This window comes from Protopterus annectens, chromosome 13.part0 (genome assembly GCF_019279795.1).
Source record: "Protopterus annectens isolate FY-2018-M chromosome 13.part0, PAN1.0, whole genome shotgun sequence".
Classification (NCBI taxonomy): Eukaryota; Metazoa; Chordata; order Ceratodontiformes; family Protopteridae; genus Protopterus; species Protopterus annectens.
The window spans coordinates 1,156,275,939-1,156,299,087 of record NC_056747.1 but is presented as its reverse complement, the minus strand read 5'-3'; the positions used below and the strand labels follow the sequence as shown (position 1 = coordinate 1,156,299,087).

At 37.9% G+C, this 23,149-nt stretch overlaps 1 protein-coding gene across 1 annotated transcript in view; it reads left to right on the top strand.

Annotated features, from left to right (window-relative positions):
- The window catches only part of RETSAT (retinol saturase), a 549,255-nt gene that overhangs the window by 195,164 nt on the left and 330,942 nt on the right, over positions 1-23,149 (top strand). The window contains exon 6 of the mRNA XM_044055153.1: positions 15,921-16,118. Within this exon, the coding sequence (XP_043911088.1) occupies positions 15,921-16,118 (198 nt within the window). The remainder of the gene's footprint in view (positions 1-15,920; positions 16,119-23,149) is intronic.

Here is a 23,149-nt window from a genome sequence, read left to right as displayed (position 1 = left end):
CTGACTAAACTAACTAGAGCTAACAACATGGCCTCAGTGGACCCCAGTAACATCTCAGGATGCCTTCTGAATAGTCTAAATATGACTTATCAATACCCTTGGAGACATTATTTAACTTTAGTCTTAAAATAGGCTTTTTGCCACAAAAATGGAGGACTGGGATGGTCATCCCCCTTCATAAGTGAGGACCTTCAACAGATCCTGGAAACTTCAGACCCATTTGTCTGACTAGTCTTAAATGCACAATCATGGAAAGATTTATCATCGAAATTATCAAGGACATAGGAGGTGCCCAGACACTGGATCCATCTCAGATTGGCTTTATCAAAGCAAGGTCATGCTTACTGAATATAGTGGAGTCCTTTGAGGAGGTCATTAAGGCGATGGATGAGGGGAAAATGGTGCATACTGCCTACCTAGGTGTGTCTAAAGTACTTGATACAATAACCCACTTGAGCAGTGTCAAAAACCTTATGGAACTAGGTGTAAACCCCTTTATAACACTCTGGATAGTAAGCTGGCTCACTGATATGACTCAGGAGGTTAGAATTGGTGAGGCCATATCCACAAAGAGGCTGATTACCAGTAGAGTTCCCTATTGCTCTATTCCAGACCATCTCCTCTTTGGCATCTACTTCTCAGATGTCAAAGGCCTCTGGCTAATGAAGTTTGCAGATGACTGCAAACTTGGAGCAGTCACTGAATCCCCACAAGATGAGAACACCCTTCAGGAAGGTCTAACACTTGGTGCCAAAGCCATGGCTTAAAACTCAGTACCAGTAAATGTATTATAGTACCTTTTGGGAAGTCTGCCACCCTGGGTAACTATGTCATTAATAAACACCCTTAATAGTTACTTCACTAGTCAGGGATCTGGGAAATCTTGTAGATAGTTACCTAGCCTTTGACCAACACGTGTCCAAAGTAGTTAGAAAATCCTTCTATGTTGCTCAACTCATAAGCAAGAGCATGTCACCTAGGTCCATAGTGGTCATCATACCACTGTACTTGGCCCTCATCAAACCCATCATAGAGTATAATGTCCCATTCAGTATCACTTGACCAGACACATACAGCAACTGGAATGCCCACAAAGGCTCCTTACAAAAAGAATACAGGGAGTAAACCAAATGTCCTACACTGATCACCTCAAAGCCCTCTCTATTTACTCAGTATCTTACAGACTTCTGAGAAGTGATCTTTGCCTGGCATACAAGGCATCCCTAAACCCTGTTTAGATGAAAGCTTTTGCACTTCCACAAAACAAACCGCATCAGAACTACTAATTTAAAAGCTCTAAATTTTGTTTACAAAGTAAATAGGGCATGTTGGAGAGGTGGATATGTTTCTCAGAGAATTCCCATTCTATGGAACAGACTCCCCATCCACGTGAAGCAGAGTTTTTCCTTATCCCTATTTATGCACAACTTGAACTAATGGATGATGGGTAAATGGAAATCCAGTGCTGGTCGGGTAAATGGAAATCCAGTGCTGGCTGGGTAAATGGAAATCCAGTGCTGGCTCGGTAAATGGAAATCCAGTGCTGGCCAGGTAAATGGAAATCCAGTGCTGGTCGGGTAAATGGAAATTCAGTGTTGGTCTGGTGCCTATGTCTCTGATTGACAGAGGCAGTTAGTAAATCACACCCTATATAAATCAAATTTGTGGGTCACATTTGGGTTGCATGGATAGGCTTATAAGGGTCCTAGTTGGTGGTAGCCTAGTGGACACCTATGAACCTATGCAGCCAGCTGAACAAATATAGTGGGCTATATCACCAGGCTTCGTGAATGTGCCCCTTAAAATTTAAAAACAGTACATTTGTTTGCAGTTTTCTTGCACAGTGTGCCTTTATTGTAGAGTCCACATATCCTTCCTGGGGTTTTCCCTTGGACTCCCATTTCCTTCCTCACCCCAAAGATATAAAGTTAAATTGGCAATGCTGAGCTTCGTGTGTGTGTGTGTGTGTGTGTGTGTGTGTGTGTGTGTGTGTGTGTGTGTGTGTGTGTGTGTGTGTGTGTGTGTGTGTGTGTGTGTGTGTGTGTGTGTGTGTGTGTGTGTGTGTGTGTGTGTGTGTGTGTCTGTGTGTGTCTGTGTGTGTGTGTGTGTGTGTGTGTGTGTGTGTGTCTGTGTGTGTGTGTGTGTGTGTGTGTGTGTGTGTGTGTGTGTGTGTGTGTGTGTGTGTGTGTGTGTGTGTGTGTGTGTGTGTGTGTGTGTGTGTGTGTGTGTGCGGATCCAAGCATGTGTACACAAGCAAATGATTGCAATGGCCTAACATCCCATCTAGGTTTGTTTCCTGCATTATACTTTTTGTTGGAATAAACTTTGCCTCTGCATTACCCTGAGTAAGATAAAGCATGTACTGAAAAAATGAATTGATGATGATTGAATTTTATTTAATTAATATTTATTTAATCAAGCTATCCATTTATTTATTTATTTATACTTTTTTTTTTTAGTATTTATGGGTACATCATATCCTATTTAACTGTAGCTAGGTGGACTTTGTGTGCATTACTGTAATATATAACCTCAGTCCTAATATTAGTTATTAAATTGCTTATATCTCTTTCTTGTTAATAACATTTGTAATTGAATTGGTAATGTATTTTTGCTATTGCGAGTTTGTTGCTTAGCTTTTATGTGCATGGAAAAACTGTGTATGTGTATCGCTGTACTACTCTCATTCTATAGTTATGTCAAGAATCTAAATGGCAATGCTCAGATATGCTCTGAGCTACAACATAATGGCATTAAATATACTGATTCCAAGGATATTGCCAATATCCTGGCAGATCGATTTAGTGCCGACTTCACCCCCCTCTCACCTCCTAAAGGGCCCATCTCAATACCAAAAGATTGCCAAATTCCGATAATCACAGCCACACAGGTACAAACCACACTCCAAAGCTAAGAATACAGCATCCATGGGACAGATGACATCCCGGGCTGTGTACTGCATGAAGTACAAAATGAACTGCCACCTCACCTAAGTGTCATGTTTAATCATAGCCTCACCTCAGGCTTTGTGCCCACTGAGTGCCGCACAGCTACAGTTATCCCACTCCACAAGGGGGGATCCACCTTGGATCCTGGGAACTGCCGTCCCATCAGTCTGACGAGCCTGATCTGCAAGGGCATGGAACGCATTATCATGGAACTTATAAACAGACATTGGCAACCTTCAAACACTGGACCCCACCCAGTTTGGGTTCGTGAAGGACTGATCTTGTCTCCTGAATCTGATTGACTTCTTCAAATCAGTCTCCAGAGCTGTGGACGAGGGTAAGGTGGTCCACACAGCCTATCTGGACCTCAGCAAGACCTTCGACATCATCCCCCACTCTGGAATCATAGATAAACTTACTAAGCTGGGCATAAATCCCTACATCACTCAATGGGTTGCCAACTGGCTTACTGACAGAACCCAGACTGTAAAAGTAGCCGACTCCAAATCCAGCTCCAGACAAGTGGAGTACCTCAGGGTTCAGTCCTGGGACCACTCTTGTTTGGCATCTACTTCTCTGAAGTACAGGCCAACACTCTGGGACTCTGGCTAACAAAGTTTGCAGATGACTGCAAACTGGGAGCCATTATTGAATCCCCAAATGATGTGGATATTCTACAAAAGGGCCTTACAGAAACAGATGCTTGGTGCCAGAGCCATGGGCTCAAGCTTAATTTCAAGAAATATATAGCTATCCCCTATGGGAAAAAACATGTACCCATGAATTACCACATAGGTGGCAGTACACTAAACACTGAAAGTGTGATGAGAGACTTAAGGATACAGGTGGACAGTGGTCTCACCTTCGATAACCACATTGCCACAACAGTCAGGAAATATTTCTGTGTGGCACACCTCATCACTAAGGGCTTTCCATCCAGAAAAATGGAGGTCATTGTCCCACTGTACTCATCCCTTATTAGACTCATTATAGAGTACAGTGCTCCATTTGGTATGTACCTCACAAGACATCTGCTACAGTTGGAAAAGCCGCAGAAATACCTCACTAAAAGAATCACAGGCCTAGAGCTCCAGCTATACTCTGTGGCATATCCTCTACTAACATACAAGGCCATGTCAAACCCTGAGCTGTTGGACATGCTCCACTTAAAGAAATCCCAATCCCTCAGAGCCACACACTCCAGGGATCTAAACCTTGTTATCACAATGAACAAACATGCTGGAGGGATAGGTTCCTGACCCAGAGACACCCCATACTCTGGAATAGACTGCCCATACATGTCAAGCAGAGTGCCTCCTTGGCCCTCTTCAAAAGGAACCTTGACGATTGGATGGAAGATAGGAAATTCACCCTGAGGATCACGTCAGTCACCCTGCTATACAGGGTTCCAGGGAAGTAAATATTGTATGAAGAAATATCCAGGGAATTGTTATGGCTAGGCTTGTGTAGGCCCTAGGGCCGATAGCCTAATACCAACCTATGAATTTATATATCTTTTTAACAAATTGTTTTTGCCATTGTATGTATATGTAACCTGTTTTATTTGTTTGGATAATTCTTCACTGAACTGCACAGAAAATGGACCTTCTTTCTTTACCTATCAACCTGCAGGTGCTGAAATCAGGCTCACAACTGTCAAAATGTTGAATGCTAGGCTTAAAAAGGCTTTAGGGCCATTAGCATAGTAACCTCCTATGATTCTATAAAAATCAGGGACATGTGTCCAAAATTGGGGACACTTGAATTTACAAGTTAAGTGGCTTGTGGCTCCTCCCACTAGCAAGACACATATAGCATCCAGTATCTGGTTATGTTTGTTTTTAACTATTCAGCAGACTTTATGTGGAACACACCTCTTGTTAATTATTAAATAAGCTCTGTTTTTCTGTAAGATTGTTATTTTTGTCTCCTTAAAATGCTTAAGTTGCATTTGTTGGTGGATTCACAGGAAGTGTGTGTGTGTGTGTGTGTGTGTGTGTGTGTGTGTGTGTGTGTGTGTGTGTGTGTGTGTGTGTGTGTGTGTGTATTTTATATATGTATATATATATTTATATTTCCCAAACAAAACAGCAGCCTATGGTTAAGCCACAACTATAACCAGTAAAATGAAATGAAAAAACCATCCAGGGAAAATGAAGCGTTCTGTTGTGCTTCTATTCCAACTTGCAGAACAACTCAATGAAAAGCATAAACGCAGAAAATCTCCTACACGTTTTTCGCCACAGTATCTGTAACTTCTTCAGATAATGACATTACTGAATCAGTCTTTATTTAAACACATTGGTTTTGCGCTAAAAACATTCCAACCTATCAGGCTTGAACAAAACCATTTGAATGACTTTCACAATTACCTCGTTAAAAATTTAAAGCTCCCAGTATGTACCAAAAAAAAAAACTTTTTTATAGTCTTAAATAAACATTAAAAACTTGTCAATATTAAAAACTTAATTTCAGTGATACATCGCCAGAAAACTTGAGTTAAAACATGTTAAATAACATAGTTTAAAAAACATAATATATTAATTTAAAATATGCATTTGCTGTGTTACATTAAGAAGTGTTCAAGCTTCCGCTTGTGGCCAAACATATGCACCACTATTAAACACAATGAAAAGAAAGAGAAAAAGTATTCTAACATTTTTTCTTTTACAATTTAGCAGCTTCATTTTTAACAAAGATTTAATAGAGATGGTCTCATTTAGGCCAGGGGAGATGCTTCCTCCAGTGTCAATTGTCACCACATTTCTTTGTATTCAATCCTCTCCTCCCAAAGTCCCCCTCTGATGTCTTTTTTCACCCCCTCAAGGACAAAAAAAGGAGAATTTTGCCTCTCCACATTCCATGCTATGTTTGTACATGGCATTGGTTTCTTTCTTATTCTTGATGTCATTTAAATGTTCATAGATCCTTCTTTTTAGTTTTCTTTCTGTTTTTCCAATGTAGAAGGACCCACAAACCTCACATGTAACCAAATAAACCAATCCAAAAGGTTCACAATTAAAAGATCCCTTACTTGTCAGTAATCTATCTCTACTACTTAAATTGATTTCACTTTTATTTATTACATATTTGCACTGACTACACCGTCCCCATCTAAAAGTGCCTATTCTTTGTCTGTTATTGTTTTCTGTAATATTCTCTAACAAGTTTTTTTTAGATTTACTGAATTACTACACACAAATCTTATATCACTCGATGGAAGCCCTTTTAGGTCTGTAATACTTATAAACCTTGACCATTCTTTTTCAATGATTTTCCTAATACGTGGAGTACTCGCATTAAATTCCAAAACCATGCATGGTTGAAATCTTTAGTGTATTGATTTCCATTATCAAGTTCTTTGGTGTTGATTTTATAATTCATGTCCCCTAAAATTGGTTTAAAGTGTGAGTCCCTTTTTAAGCTCACTTCTTTCCTCAACTCTTTCAGCATTTCCTCAGGGTAACCTCTTTCCCTAAAAGTCTTGGTGAGGAAATCTATCTCATTGTTGAATTCACATTCCTCTGATGTCACTCGGCTTCCTCTGACAAATTGCCCTTTCACTATGTTTTTCTTGCAGTGAAATGGGTGGGCACTATTAAAGTGCAAAAAAGAATTTGTGTATGTATTTTTTCTGAATACCTTTGAATGCAAAGACCGTTCCTTTTTGTATATTTCTACATCTAGGTATTGAAGGGTGTCTTTCTTTATATTCCATGTGAAATCAAGAAAAGTTGTGGAATTTGTCATCATTTCCATGAATTCTGTGATGACATCAGTATCTCCAATCCAGAAAATACATATGTCATCCAGAAAACACTTGTAAAGGTGCCAACAGGTGTTGAAAGGGGAGTTCAGAATAAATTTCTCCTCCCATGTAGCCAGTACAAGGTTAGCATACGTGGGGGTGCAAGCCGCCCCCATTGCTACTCCCTTAATCTGGTGGTAAAATTTTTCCATGAAAAAACAAATAATTGTGTTTCAATACTGAGTCCATAAGCTGTAAACATGTCAATCTTTCTTCCTTATTAATTTCAGTATCCTCATATAGTATTACTTCTAACATGTTTAACCCTTCTAAATGTGGAATACTAGAAAAGAGATCTATTACATCAATAGTAATAAATGTAGTATTTGAAACTTCAAAATTCCTATCTATTTCCTTTAACAGGTCCCAAGAATCCTTAAGAATATTTTTCCTTTTAAGGCATATTTTCTTCAATTTCTTGTCAATGTATTTGAGTAAAGGTAAAGTCTTGGAACCGTCTGCAGAAACTATTAATCTCAATGGGGGCTTTCTCTCATTTTTGTGGGTCTTAGGTATTCCAAATACTGATGGAATTCTAGGTTTCTCTACTGTTAAATAACCATATGCTTTTTGATCTATTAGTCCTTACAACAAAAGGTCCTTCAAAACAATATCTATTTTGCTATAACCAATGTTAATTTCATTTCTTGGCACAATAGCATATCTCGTAGTGTCCTTTAACATGTCATTCATTTTCCCTTCATATGACATGTTGTCCATAAGCACCATTCCACCCCCCTTATCGGGTTTCATGACCCTTATTTCTTTATCCCTTCTTAAATTGTTTAATACTTGTTTTTCTTTTTCACTTAAATTTCCTTTGAAGTGAATGTGCTGATACTTTTCCCTGATTTCTTTCTCTATAACTTTTTCCAAATTTCTTAATTGGGGATGTAATGGTGGGTTAGTAATGCTTTGTTTGTATAATTCATTTAAGTTAGTGTTATTGTCATGATTAACAAACAAACCTAAATTAATTTTCCTAAAAAAAGTTTTAAGATCCATAAGTGTCCTTGCCACAGCTCCTTTTTTTCCTAGGAATGTATTTACGCCCTTTGGAAAATAAAGTAAAATGTTCCTGTTCCAATTTTAAAGAGCTGAAATTATAGATAGTAAAATTGTTGAAAGAACTTTTGTATTCTCCTATTTCATTCACTAAGTGTGCAGAGGTGGGGGGGGACTTGTGTGTGTTCTCCATTTAATATCTGTCCTTCTTCCCACCTCTCCATTGAAAATTCTGGTTCTGGTTATAACTCTGTTTGTAATTCGGGTGTTGATAATTGTAATCACCCTTATTCTTTATCCTTTCTGATCTACGCAAGGGTTTTTCTTCCTCAAACTCATCCAGGTGATTAATATTTTCCCCAACTCTTGTAGTTTCTCTATTGTTTCCAATGAAGTTTTACTGTCCATAATCCCCCTTAAAAACATGCTGGTTATGTGGTTTAGGGTAACTTGCGTTATTCTGATATTCATGAATATCTCTTTCTAGCTTCCTAATTTTTCTATTAAATAAATCAACACATTTAGCATCTATACTATCTTTTATTTTGTAATATTTAACTTTTTCTTCTTCAATACTAAATATTAAATCTTCCCTAATACATTTATCTAGTACTTCTATTTGTTTATTTAATTCATCATTTACCCTTTCATTTTCCTTGATCATAAGTCTCAAGACATCAATTCCACATCTATTAAACAATTCTAATAAATCCTTGTGATAATCACTCCCTTCTAATACATTGTTAGGGAACTTGTAAACTCATAAGCCCTTAGGCACCACTTCTTTTAAAACACAGCGTTTTAAATATGCATTCTCAATCTCCAAGTTTCTAATTTCATCATATACTTTGATAACATATCAAGTTTATTACTGTAAGACTCATTGACTTCAGGTAGTTGATTAAAATTGTCACAAAATTTACTTGTAAAGCTAACCTGAAGCCAGTCTCTCATTCCACAGTCTTGATTAATAACCGCGCCTGCATACGAGCGTGTGTTCTGTCCTGGTGGTATTACAACATGAGAACCACCTTCTCCATTGTCAGAAACATTAATTTATTTTAAAACTGCAGGAGTGTCAGTAAAATCCTGTTCGTTGTTTCCAGCATCCATTTTCTGTTTTCCGCCGTTTTGTTGGCTTTGGGGACACCTGTTGACATTTTTACAATCATTTTCTGGATGACATATGTATTTTCTAGATTGGAGATACTGATGCCATCACCAAATTCATGGAAATGATGAAAAATTCCACAACTTTTCTTGATTTCACATGAAATATAAAGAATGACACCCTTCAATACCTAGACATAGAAATATACAAAAAGGAAGGGTGTTTGCATTCAAAGGTATTCAGAAAAAAATATACACAAATTCTTTTTTACACTTTAATAGTGCCCACCCATTTCACTGCAAGAAAAATATAGTGAATGGGCAATTTGTCAGAGGAAGCCAAATGACAGAGGAATGTGAATTCTACAATGAGATAGATTTCCTCACTAAGATGTTTAGTGAAAGAGGTTACCCTGAGGAAATGCTGAAAGAGTTGAGAAAAGAAGTGAGCTTAAAAAGGGACTCACACTTTAAAGCAATTTTAGGGGACATGAATGATAAAAACAACACCAAAGAACTTGATAATGGAAATCAATACACTAAAGATTTCAACCGTGCCATGGTTTTGGAATTTAATGCGAGTACTCCATGTATTAGGAAAATTATTGAAAAAGAATGGTCAAGGTTTATAAGTATTACAGACCTAAAAGGGCTTCCATCGAGTGATATAAGATTTGTGTGTAGTAATTTAGTAAATCTAAAAAACTTGTTAGAGAATATTACAGAAAACAATAACAGACAAAGAATAGGCACTTTTAGATGTGGACGGTGTAGTCAGTGCAAATATGTAATAAATAAAAGTGAAATCAATTTAAGTAGAAGAGGTAGATTACTGACAAGTAAGGGGTCTTTTAATTGTGAACCTTTTGGACTGGTTTATTTGGTTACATGAGAGGTTTGTGGGACCTTCTACATTGGAAAAACAGAAAGAAAACTAAAAAGAAGGATCTACGAACATTTAAATGACATCAAGAATAAGAAAGAAACCAATGCCATGTACAAACATGGCATGGAATGTGGAGAGGCAAAATTCTCCTTTTTTTGTCCTTGAGGGGGTGAAAAAAGACATCAGAGGGGGCCTTTGGGAGGAGAGGATGAATACAAAGAAATGTGGTGGCAATTGACACTGGAGGCAGCATCTCCCCCTGGCCTAAATGAGACCATCTCTATTAAATCTTTATTAAAAATGATAGCTGCTAAACTGTAAAAGAAAAAAATGTTAGAATACCTTTTCTATCTTTCTTTTCATTGTGTTTAATAGTGGTGCATATGTTTGGCCACAAGCGGGAGCTTGAACACTTCTTAATGTAACACAGCAAATGCATATTTTAAATTAATATATTACGTTTTTTAAACTATGTTATTTAACATGTTTTTAACTCAAGTTTTCTGACGATGTATCACTGAAATTAAGTTTTTAATAGGGACAAGTTTTTAATGTTTATTTAATACTATCAAAAAGTTTTTTTTGGCACGTACTGGGAGCTTTAAATTTTTAACAAGGTAATTGTGAATGTCATTCAAATGGTTTTGTTCAAGCCCGATAGGTTGGAATGTTTTAGCGGGAAACCAATGTGTTTAAATAAAGACTGATTCAGTAATGTCATTATCTGAAGAAGTTACAGCTGCTGTGGCGAAAAACGTGTAGGAGATTTTCTGCGTTTGTGCTTTTCATTGAGTTGTTCTGCAGGTTGGAATAGAAGCACAACAGAACGCTTCGTTTTTCCCCTGGATGACACAGAGAGAGAGAGAGAGAGAGAGAGAGAGAGACAAAGAAAACTATCAGAAATCAAATGAGTCATGGTGGACTGCTGGGTGAAGCTAACAGGCAGACTGGGATACTGGCCTTTAAGGGATTCCATTATGGATTGCTACAGAGCATGTCCTGCTGCTCAGTTTTAATCTGAGAAATGTCCTTTTCTTCTTGGACTATGTGCTCCCTTCCACTTAAATTCCTGCTTATAGAGAAAACACTTGTCTCAAACTAGCAATGCTGTGCAGTGAATCAGCTTTTAGCTGTACCCCCATTACACCTCTCATTTCAGTCAAGTATTAGCAGCACAATACAGTTTCAAATATGAGTTTTGTGTTGGTGAAAGTAATCATGTTTTCATACTCAAGCAGGGAGTCCGCTAGCCTTGTTTGAATTAAGCATCCTGATTCAGTCTCCTCAACTTGTATTTACTAGAAAGTGTATGCGTTTGCATTTAATTTAATCCAGGCTTTTAATGATCATCGTGCACAGTTGCACAAGTGTATTGTGCACAGCACGATTAGTGCGATGGTGTTCGTTTTTCTGATTTATAGATACGGGTTACACTAATGATGAGCAACATAGTATACATGAGCACTGCACACTTGTACTATACATAACTGAAAATCGTGTGTTGTGCATGCCACTACCACAGGTAGGAAAGTGTTGTGTGTAGCATGATAACATTGCACAACACAGGTGGAAACTGCAACTCAGTAAGTTATAATATGCCTTACTGTTTCGCTACTTATTTAGTATTTTATACCCAATTAGCTTTTCCCTGTTGTATTGTGCTCCACCATCATTTTGAAGTGTGACTCATAATAATCTGCAGTCATTAGGCATTACACTGGGGTTAAGTTCAGTACCATATTTTGATAGTGTGCTGGGATGTTCAGGAACCACTTTAGGGCTAACTTCCTACTATTAAGTGATAGCCTGGCAAAATTTCAAGTCCCTATAAACCTTGATAGCACTGCTGGCTACATGGAACTGTTCACAGAAGCAGCTGTACCCACCAGGAATATGTACAGAACTAACTCAAAAAACAAGCCACCCTGGTGGAGTCACAACATCAGTAGGCTGTATAACAGAAGGAAGAAAATCACAGCAAAAATTAGGAGTTGAACCCAGGAGGATAAAAGCATTCTCATCAAACTAAACAAACAACTCGGGGGGGGGGCTTAGGCCTAATGAAGAGAGAACATCTGAACTTGTCCCTCTGCACAAAGATAGGCCATCTTCAGACCCTGAAGACTACTGACCCCAAGTTTCTCTACTCTCATATGCAAAGCCATGGAAAGAATTATCATGGGAATGATCAGTAATGACATAGGAAGGAGACGTCCAACCACTAGACCCAACCCAGTTTGGTTTTGTTAAGGGCAGGTCGTACCTACTCAACCTGGTAGACTTCTTTGAGAAGGTCACAAAAGCAATGGATGAGGGCGAAACAGTTAACACTACATAACTTCACCTGGACAAGGAAGGCATTTGACACAATACCCATCTTGAGCATTTTTGACAAACTCAAGAGGTTAAGTATAAACCCTTATGTCACCCAGTGGATAGCCAGTTAGTTCATAGACAGGACCCAGGAAGGTAGAATTGAGGAACCCACCTCTACAAAGAGGCCAGTCTCAAACAGAGTCCCACAGGGATTGGTCCTGGGACCATTCCTTTTTCGCATTTACTTCACTAAAGTCAATGTCAATGTCAACGACCTTTGGCTGACCAAATTTGCAGACAATTGCAAATTAGGAGCAGTCATAGAATCCCCTACTGACACTAATGTTCTCCAGGAAGGGCTGACACAGATAAATGACTTGTGTTAGAGCCATGAGCTAAAACTAAATGCCAAGAATTGCAAAATAGTATCCTTCAGGAAGTCATCCACCCCTGGTAAATATATTGACAACACACCCCTAAGAGTTGATCCAGTAGTCATGGATTTGGGGACACATATAGATAGTAACCTAGCCTTTTGTCATTATGTGTCTACAGTGGTGAGGAAATCATTCTATGTCGTGCAACTTATAAACAAAGGTATAGCATCTAGGTCCAAGGAGGTCATTGTTCCACTATATTCAGCATTCATCAGACCTATCCTTTAGTAGAATGCCCCTTTGGTATGTACCTAACCAAGCACATTTAACAAATGGAACATCCACAGACGGTCCACACTAAAAGAATAATGGGTGTGGGTAACATGTCCTTGGAGGCCACCTCAAAGCCCTATCACTGTCTCCTAGAAGCTGTTGAGGGAAGATCTATCCTGCATGACCTCCTGAATATCCACAAAGCAAACTCACCAGAATTACCCATTCTGAAGACTTAAACCTTGCCTATGATTTAAATAGGAACTTCTTAACAGACATGTATGTATCCCAGAGACTACCCCTTCTCTAGTGCAGGCTCTGCATCAATGTGTAGCAGTGTCCCTCCCTAACCCAATTCAAGTGTAATTTGGATAGCTGGAAGGGGAACAGGAAATTCATGTCTCTAATAGACACAGGCAGCCTGTAAATGGTTCATCTTCCTGGCCCCTGCTTGTAAATGTTTAATCTCCCAAGCCCTTGGTTACACTTATCAATGGTACTAGAACTTGTCAGAAATTTGGGATGCGTGATTTGGCTTAAAAAAGGCCCTAGTGGTCATTCGCCTAGTACACACCTGTGAACCTATAATAAGGGAAGCTGATGTTGTAGGAGCTCCCATTCGCAGGGATAGGAGTGAGAAGAGATGTGGTCTTGGTAATAGGGTTGTCTGTACCACAGGGAACTCCTTTGCCTGGGGGGGTTTCCAGTGTTTTTGAATGCAGTGCTGATTTGCTGCTTACCTCTGTATAGTGAGCAGCATATCAGCATGGAAGCAGCACCATATCTCTGACAGGCACTGTACTATATCCCTGTGTATAGTTGGAGTCATGTACATTACCCTGTGTGGACCAGCCCATACACAGTTGATGCAGTGTTTGTGGATCTTGTACAGTCCTGGGGGATCATCTGCACATGTACTCCATGTACTCAGTACTGTGGTTACATAATAGAGGAAGACAATGTACATAGCCTTATTTTTGTGTACCATTCTGTATGAATCGCTGTGTCACACAATGCTTATGAAAAGCATTTAGTATTTTCACTTGCCCTGCTCATTTCCCAACAGAAAAATGACCCATCTTCCCATTCAAATCAACGTTGCCTTTTAAAGGATCAGTACATGCATAAATTGAAAAAAATGTTTTGTGTTATATCTTTCAGTGAAGTTCTACACAGTCCAAATCTTCCACAGTATAATAATTGTGTGTTACTGTTTTTTTTTTTCAAATCCTGAATACCTTAATGGGACAGACATGCTGACATGATATTGTTTTGTTGGAAAGCCACTTCTTTTTCCATAATGCAGTGTGATGGCAGAGCTGATGGGATTACAGTGTTGTAGTCTATCATTTCAGAAAATCCCATTTACTTCTTGTGGAATTACTACTTCCACGTTTGAGATTGCTTGTTAAAAATGTCAGTGAATTTCTTTCAGTGACTTGCATTGAGCCTTGCATATGTGTTACACCATTTGTGAAATGCTCTTAGAAAAGATAACTGGATATCTGAAAGCATACAACTGTTTAAAAAGTAATATAGTGTGAGTTTCAGGTCCTGTCTTCCTTCATCTCACTTCCACGAGTCTACCACATTCTCATATTTTCTGGCTTGCAAAACTCAGTTAAGTGCTGTGCAGTTGTTAGTGGATATCAGGATTGTTAATCTTCAGAGTACAAGAGGCTCAAGAGATCTATAGCCCTGGGGATGGGAAAAAGTGCAGCTTTATATGACAATGCATCATCAAAGTGCTGTGAATTTTGATTTCAGCTGTAGGACTTTAATGGGTGTGAAATTACAAAAAAAACACCTACAGGTATCTTGCTGTGTGTGGTTTCTGTTGCAAGTGAAATTCTGATGCGATAGGTTATATGGTGCAAAAGCAGGGGGACAGATTCTTACAAGATTTCATTCAGCCCCAACTTGGTGTGTAGCGAGGAAGCTTACCAAGATAGAAATGCCACATAATGGAAGAAACTGCCAAGTCATACTTTTTAATATGTGAAAATAGGGGGATTATTCTCTAATAAAAAAAATGCACTCTTAGGAAAGGAAATGCTTTATTTAGGGTTAAGTTTTGATTTAAAGATCTGCACCTTGTAAAGCACTTCACAGAGGTGAACATATCTGAAGGACAGCAGGGAGGAACACCTGAAGTAGTTGTATTCCCCATAATGTAGAAATAGTGGTATTAATAAGAAAAAAACTGTGATGCAGTAAGTAATGGAGTATGTCAAATTGCTTTTTGAGGCAAAGGAGTTACATTAATTGCACCAAGCCAGGGAGAGAGAGGGAGAAAGGGGAGGCAACTTGCACTTGCTAGCATACAGTCTACAAACATGCTTTGCCATTGTTCATGGAAAGCTAAAGCTGGAGTGAAAGGTGATAAATTAGGAAAATGGACCGAACCAAAAATATTACTAGAAAAGTGAGATGTGTCAAACAATTGGAGTAGTTGATGGCTACTTGGACATTCCTGGTCAACAAATAAAAAATACTAAATGTTTTAGCGTATGTGCTGCTAAAGCAAGCACATAAAAATTTTGAGCTTGAGAATTGTTTTCATCAGTTGGTTTTGTTAGGTATGCATTGGAAACGTACACTGTATATATACAAACCGTTTCACCCATAGTCGACATTGTCCAGTTCATAAGCGCAACAGAGCATGGAAGGTGTGTGCCTTGGCTCTAAGGCATGGCTAGACAGGAAAGAAGGTACTCTCTAAGTTTATATTCATCACATCACCTAGCTATCTCTTAGAAATATATTATGTGTACTTTAGCAGGTCTTCCTTCTAACTTGTGTATAAGACATAAACCAGCTGCTTACATGCAGATTATCCCAAAGTTTCACAGCAATTAAATGATAAAATGTCCTTTGCCTAGTTATTATTCACCCCTTGTAGTTGAACAAGTTAATTTCCCCTGCTAATACTTTAATGACTGCAGTATCTGATCATATATCACGGAAGATGGGGATTTCATTTTCAGTTTAAATGCTGCTTGTTTTGAAAACATTGTACTAACATGAAACAAACAGGTCTTCTCTCAAGAGCTGGATTATTATTTGTTTTCAGTTTAAATGCATTTTTTTTTAAACATTGTACTTAATGTGCTAAACATGAAACAAGCTGGTCTTTTCTCAAGAGCTGGATTATGCAGTTCTAACCACATGCATCACTGCTTTCTTTTCTACTGTAGGTGTTCCACCTCGAGATGCTAGTTTCACCATCAGTACTTTGTTGCTGCACCATTACAAGCGAGGAGCCTGGTACCCCCGGGGTGGTGCTAGTGAGATTGCATTCAACATTATTCCAGTAATCCAGAAAGCAGGTGGCAAAGTTCTAGTCAAAGCACGAGTGAAGTCTATTCTTGTCAACACAAAGGGTGAAGCTTGTGGTAAGTTAGGTTTGAAATATTCATAAAAAAAAAAACACAAAGCAGTTTTTCATGTGCTGTGATTTTTTTATTTATTTTGTGATATAAACTGGTTTTCTTTTGAACTGCCATTCACAGAAGCAATTAGTATTAGGCTGTTTTCTGTGAGATCTTGTATTCCAGGTGATGTAATTGAACAAACTTTTAATTCATTGACATGGCCAAGATCCTGTTAAAATGAAGTCTGCTGTGGGTGCAGTTAATCTATTTTAGTGTTTGTGTACTACTCTGTATATATTTTATTGTTTTGTCTTCATTACTGATCTGGAACGTTGTTCTTTGTGGAGACAAAAATCTGCTGCAGTTCTGACACAACAACTGATATGGAATGTTGTCAAATTTTTTAATTGCCATTTTACCTTCACTTCCTATTTCTTGCAACAAGATACTGTGAGAACAAGGTGGATTGTACCACTTCCTTGTGGTTTTGCAACAATGATATTATGTAAAGCCCCTCCCACTAATATGTGCCCTGCATGAGGTGCTTTCATTTTATGGGCAAACAATGGTATGACTGAATGTTTTAAGGTAAACGCTGCCAAAGAACTGTATATACTGCTAGCATGAGTTCTAGTCCCACACCACCATGTTGCACTCTTTTTGACTCTTAAGTTTTACTTATAGTAATTCTTCGAGATCACCCTTTAAGAAAGAATTACTTATTTGTAATGCACTATAATAAAACTACGAAAATGAATAAGAGGTATATTGCATAAAGCTGTCTTATGTCATGGAAGTACCTTGGTTTGTATACCTAGGATCAATGTTTTAGATTGCATATTATGTATAGGGGAGGATTGCTGCTCTTATTTCCTGTCTGGGAAACAGCCATAGGACGAGTCTCCCTTATAGGTCTCAAGGCCATCTGTTCACCAGAGAGCAAGGTGAATACTAGAGGTAGCATCATCTAGGCAGGCCCTGAGGGTTGTTTTTGCTTCGCTTGTCTTCTCTGCTTCAGGTAGTCAGGACCTGTACCTCAGTACTACAGAGCCAAGGAACTCCTAGACATGAGTTTGGCAGACATATCTGGCTCATACCAAAGTGGCTGATGTCATACATGTCTATATTCCTGTCATGTGAGCTGTGTTTGCAGAAGTAAAAACTTTGAGAAGAAGGAAGATGTATTCTTTTAGAGAAAAAAGAAAAGAAGAACTGTGTATGTCATTTTAATGTCTGTCAAACTTAATGGCTTCCTATCATTTCATGTACAACTGTTAATGATAAAGCTGTGTTCGGATAATGACCACGTAACAGCTGATATGTAACTGTTTAAAATGACTCCAAACTCACACTGTGACAGTTTTTACTTTTAAGATGGATGGTTGTGTCAAGTGTTGCTGTAACATTCTTATCCATACCATAGCATTTGCCTCATAACCTTACTGAATTTTATGAAAATGCCAGTTCTTATGTTTTAGAGTGGATTTCCTATCTCTGTTATTTTTTTCCTTTTGTTTTTTTTAACTTCATTATAACCCTCAAACATGGGGAATGTGAACTTTTATGCAATTAAGATTGCTTTTTTCAGAATTATTTTAGCACAATAGCTTTACATAAATATTAATCTGAAAATATATTCAATGACTTGATCTGATAGGTCATTAACTGAGCACCGTTATAACTTCTTTAATTAACTCCAGGGCCACACTTAATCCTAGAGTAGTAGAATTTTTTAAGATTACAGTTCTTATATTAGGCTGTAGGAGCTCAGCATTTAAGAACACTTTCACATAGTGCTGTCTGAATTGGGTTTGTCTAATTAGGCTTCAGTGAAAGGACACTTGATCAGGTAAACCATAACCATTTACCGTGTTACACTGATAGGCTTCCATGCATCCAAGAGGATGAAACATAATGGTGGGCCTACCTGATGGTTGTGTAGAAGGTTGGGTTAGTTAATGTGATGTAATATAAAATCAAAGAATAGAAAGTCTAGGGGTGTCAGGTGAAACTTCTTGACTGTGCCTGTGTGAACACCTAAAGGCTTCTAAAGGAATATAGGTTCATGAACCATTTAGCAAACTCTTCACTCCCTTCATTGTAGGCTCCCTGCAAAGCCTGTACGTATCCAGACAAACAGAACAATTGGTGTTGATTCTCACTGACTATCCACTCCATATTCCTTACCAGAGCCTTGACTCCTATGGGTCCACACAATTTAGAAAAATATGCCATATATATATCCTTACTTCACCGCGTTTACAGCAGAATAAATATCCCTGCTCTGTGGCAGCATTCTGTGTTATACTCCAGTTGCTGTTTCTTTGCAGGCTTTCTTTTCCTGCAGCCCATCAGCCCTTTGCTTTTTCTGGCCTTGGATTTCATCTGCAAGTCCAGTGACTATTGGAGTGTCCACTAGATATACTTAGAGTAGCAAAACTTCAGTTCTTTAAAATTTCCAAAAAGGGCTTCCATTCAGCTAATTCTGACTTGACTACTGAGTTCTGAGTACTTTTTCAGACAATTAACCATTTACTGAATTCTTTCTCTCTGCTCTGGCAATAATTGATGTAGAAAAAAGGATACAGTGGCTATTGGGATAGTGGCCAGTGTTGGCAATGAGTTCTGACAAAGTAGATGCAAAGATAAAAATTTTCCTTTCAGATGGAAAGTTGGCAGGTATGTTAATCGCATATTGTCCTTATGTGACATCATGGTTTTCATTACTAAGGTACTGTGTGGTTCTTTTCAAATAGGTACGTGTTAAAGACAGATGGGCCAAATGCACAAACTTGATCATAAAGAAAACTCTTCAGATGACTGTCTAAAACATAATTTAGACAAATGAGTTAATCAAAATAGTAATTTCTTAACTGAAAATGCTAAACTGTGTTTTGTGTATATGAAGGGAGGGATATAAAGACCCTCCTCACTCCCCTATTTGAGGGTGCACCCCCATACCCTTGGTACTAATTATAGCCCCTATGTGAGGGTGTACTCCCATACCCCTGGTACTAATTATAGCCACCACCAGTGTTGCCACATCTGGGTTGTAAAGGTAAATGCACGGATTCTGTGTCAGAATTAAGAATTTTATTTTTTTTAACCTGGCAGATCTGCTGTTTGTGAATAGTGATTTGAACAGATTTTTTCATGAAATTATGATTGAAGAGATCACATTTTATCAGTTTTCATGGCTTCTTTTAGGAGCATTATATTGTAGGCACACAGAGCATTCGGAAATAAATTTATAAATAAAAAAATATACTTGTAGTCTCATAAGATTAATCAAAAGTGACTTGCAAAATGATGTTTTTTTATGCACAATAGCATGCAATGTGAAAGGGATGATCAGACTCTGGCCTCCATCTTATTTGGCAATACAAACCATGTGAAGTCTGATCTTCTGAACATTTGATGTCAAGGGGAGAAATGTTTGACTGTTTGCTAGTCTTCATTAAATCTCACCTCAAAAACATTTGTTCTTTTGACAACACTTTTCTTGGTGATTTAGTGAAATAAGCATCCCACTTTTTTAATCCTCTACTTTTTCCCAGTCCTAACATAAACTCAGGGCGATCATACATTGTTATTGTACCAAAATGCATAACCCTCCCAGCTGCTTCACTTTATACCTTGGTTGTCTTCTCTGCCTTAAAAATGCTACCCCTTTCCTCAACTCTTTCTGGAAGAATTTGCAAAAGAGCTCATTGTATACTCCCAACTATGATTTCTCCTGGAACACATTAGCTAGAGCTAACATACCTGAAAATGGTTTCGTATACAGGCCCGTCACCCAGTCCAGTTTAAGGATTGTTCATCCTGAGACAGTCAGAAAACAATTTCTGATGTTTGGAGTGGCTCCCATCATAGATGATTCAGTCATGTCTCAGTTTTTAAAAATGGCAACCAGTTCCACATTTACCTGTTACCTTTCTGTTGAGCATTTCACCCTTAATAAATGGGTATTTCTGTTGCAGAGACTGCGGTTCTAATGTCTAGTCATAAATAAGGCTGTTTTACAGAAATATATGACCATCTTCTTATAGTTTTATTTTGTCCATTATCTAATGAAGAAAATGTTTACAGTTTCATCTCACACCTGCAGTTCTGACTTGAGAAAAAGAAAAAATGTGTGTTTGAGGCTATGTGTGTCTATGTACATTTTATATTTGTATCTGTCTGTATCTGTATACACTACACACACACACACACACACACACACTAGCACAAGTCTCTGTGAACTAATCAAACTATAAACATCGAAAAAATATATTAAATGTAAAAGATTAAAAAAAAAAATCAGACAACTTAAAATGTTTTTTAGCAACCCCACACCCCTGTAACTTTGTGTGTGTATGTAAATATATATATATATATATATATATATATGTATATATATATATACACACACACACACACACACACACACACACACACACACACACACACACACCTAGTCTAAGGTCGCACTACCCTGGGGACCTGGAGAAAGAGCGTTTTCTGAGTCTTCTGTATCCCAAAAGTTGACACAACTAAATATTAGCATAGTTCAAAAAAGTAAATGTTCAAACTATTTTGCCAGTATTTCATGTACTCTAATTTTATATATACATACATATATATTTATTACACACATACATACATATATATTTATTACACACACAAATGCAAACACAGACTTAACTATGTACACATTTTTTCCACAAAACAATATTTCTAATGCAAAGAGGACATCTAGTGGACATAAAAAAAAATCACAAAAGAGATGAAAAAAGATATTCATAAAGACAGAGAGACCCTCTTTATGTTAATAAAAGTTAATATATGTGAAAAAATACAAAGAATTAATAAAAATAGTGTACTTTGCATTAATTGATTAAAAAGAAGTATTCTCTTTTTAAGTATAACAGTGCCAGTTCCCCAATTTTCCCGGTGTGATGAGGTTGACAAGACTCATTCCATGCGTTATTCTCTGGACATTTGTAGTGAGTCATGGTATTGTGTTATCCTCTTGTACTTATGATGACGTACATTGGAGTTATACTGAATGCTGGCATCATGTTTTATTTTCCATTGACCTGTCTTAAATCATTCTGTGTTCTGTGTGTGGTTGTGCTGAATGTAAATTCCGTGGTACGTTTTGTGGTGTGTTAAATGCTAATGTCGTGGCATATTTTCAGTGGTGTTGTATGAGGGTGTTGATAACATAAGCTAAATGTTGATGTGATTCAGTAATGTCTGTTTGGTACTGAATACCATGTACTTGGCTACATAAATGGCAAGGCCTGCCTGTCAAACCCATGGCTTGATTACTCTGGAGTGAATTAGTAGTCCCTTATTGTTCTACAGCTTTATTTTCATAGCCCTCCTATTTGAAGCTCACAGAACTTCCCCTTAAAACATTTACATTTTTCTTGCATTTTCCTTTTCCGCAGCCTGTGCCCTCCGTACTTGCCGTACCACTCACATAACACTCACACTTTCTCTCCATTCCTGTCTGCTCCTGTAATTTTGTTTCCTGTACTTCTCTTCCCCAGTTTTCCATTCACTTTTGCCGTCCTTCAGACTGCTTGTACCCCCATCTGCTCACTTTAAGCCCTTTATCTCACCCGGTCTACGATCTTTACTCCACAAATAATATTCACATGCTTCCCTCTCACATTATCCCTTTGCTGTCTTGTCTCTGTGATTGGATTACTATGTCTGTCCCTTCCCTGGCATATGGAAGCAGGCTATTTTACTGGCTTTGCTTGACTGCATTATTATTTATTTATATGCAGTCGTATCTACATAGGGCATTCTTATTTACATGCATTTGCTTGTAGATAATTCACTTAGCTGTTTTGTACAGTGTTGTTGAACAGATAGTGTCTGTTTTCAGAGTTCTCATTTACACTGCTATCTTCCTGTTTACACTTCATGTTGGTGTATCTTGAGGAACTTTTCTCCCCAGGTTTTCACTGCAAATGGGCCTGGTCTGGTTAGGCAGTTCAGTCACCAAAATAAATAAATAACATTGTTTTATTTTCCTTGTAGTTATGAAGAATGTGACATTTATACTGTGTTCTGTGCTTCTGCCCTGAAGGCTGTCGTTATGCTGTACTCAGTGTTTTTTTTTTTCTCTTTTTTTCAGAGACTAACCCTCTTCTGTATTTTGCCTCTGGTTACTTTGAATGCTGATACTGTCCTCTAATTTTTGATGTTATTGTTTTTGTTATTATCTTTGTGGTTTTAGTGAATGAAAATTATTTTTTGTACATCTTCGCTGAGTGCTCATACCATGTTATATTCTTTTTGCTCTTGTCTATAATTCACTCTTGCTGTGTTCTGTGTGGGTCTGCGTTGAATTTAGATTTAATTTAATTGCTTGGTTGTTTGTTAACCAGGTGGAGGGCACTGATCTATGGTCCCTTTTTTAGACATATCCGAGGTCAGAGCCATAACAAAGGTGTAGGTGATTCATTCACTATCATACCTCTCAACCTTTTAGAGCAAGAAATCTGGACAAAGCCATAAATAATGGGGGGGGGGCAAAGACCCCAAAATAGGGAAAAATTTTAAATATTGCTTTTAAAAACTAAGGAAGTTGATAGAATAACAGGTTTTGTATTAACATAAATTTTCTGAAGGGTATGAAGTCTGAAACTCAAATGTCTGTCATTATTTTCTGACTTTATTCTTCAATGAATTGTCAATGATTTTTCAGAAAAACAAAAACTTATGAGAAACAGACCAAAACCATGAGACACAAATCTGGACATTCTACAAACATCTGTACAGTTGAGAGGTTTGAGATAGCTTTTCAAGAAACAATGCTAAGAGGCAATCATTTTTTTGTGTGGATGTTAGGGATTTAAAAGGTAATAATAAAACAAGTGTGTGCATTAATTGCAGTGATTACCGAGCCTTCCTCAGGATAGCCAATACACTTATTCTTTCAGTCTAGGGGTGGGAGCCTACCTGCCTATTCATTCCACTGTTAGTGGTGCTGTTATTCGTATCCACTGGAAGTTTTATTACGATTTTAACTTCTATTCCCCCCAGTGGCT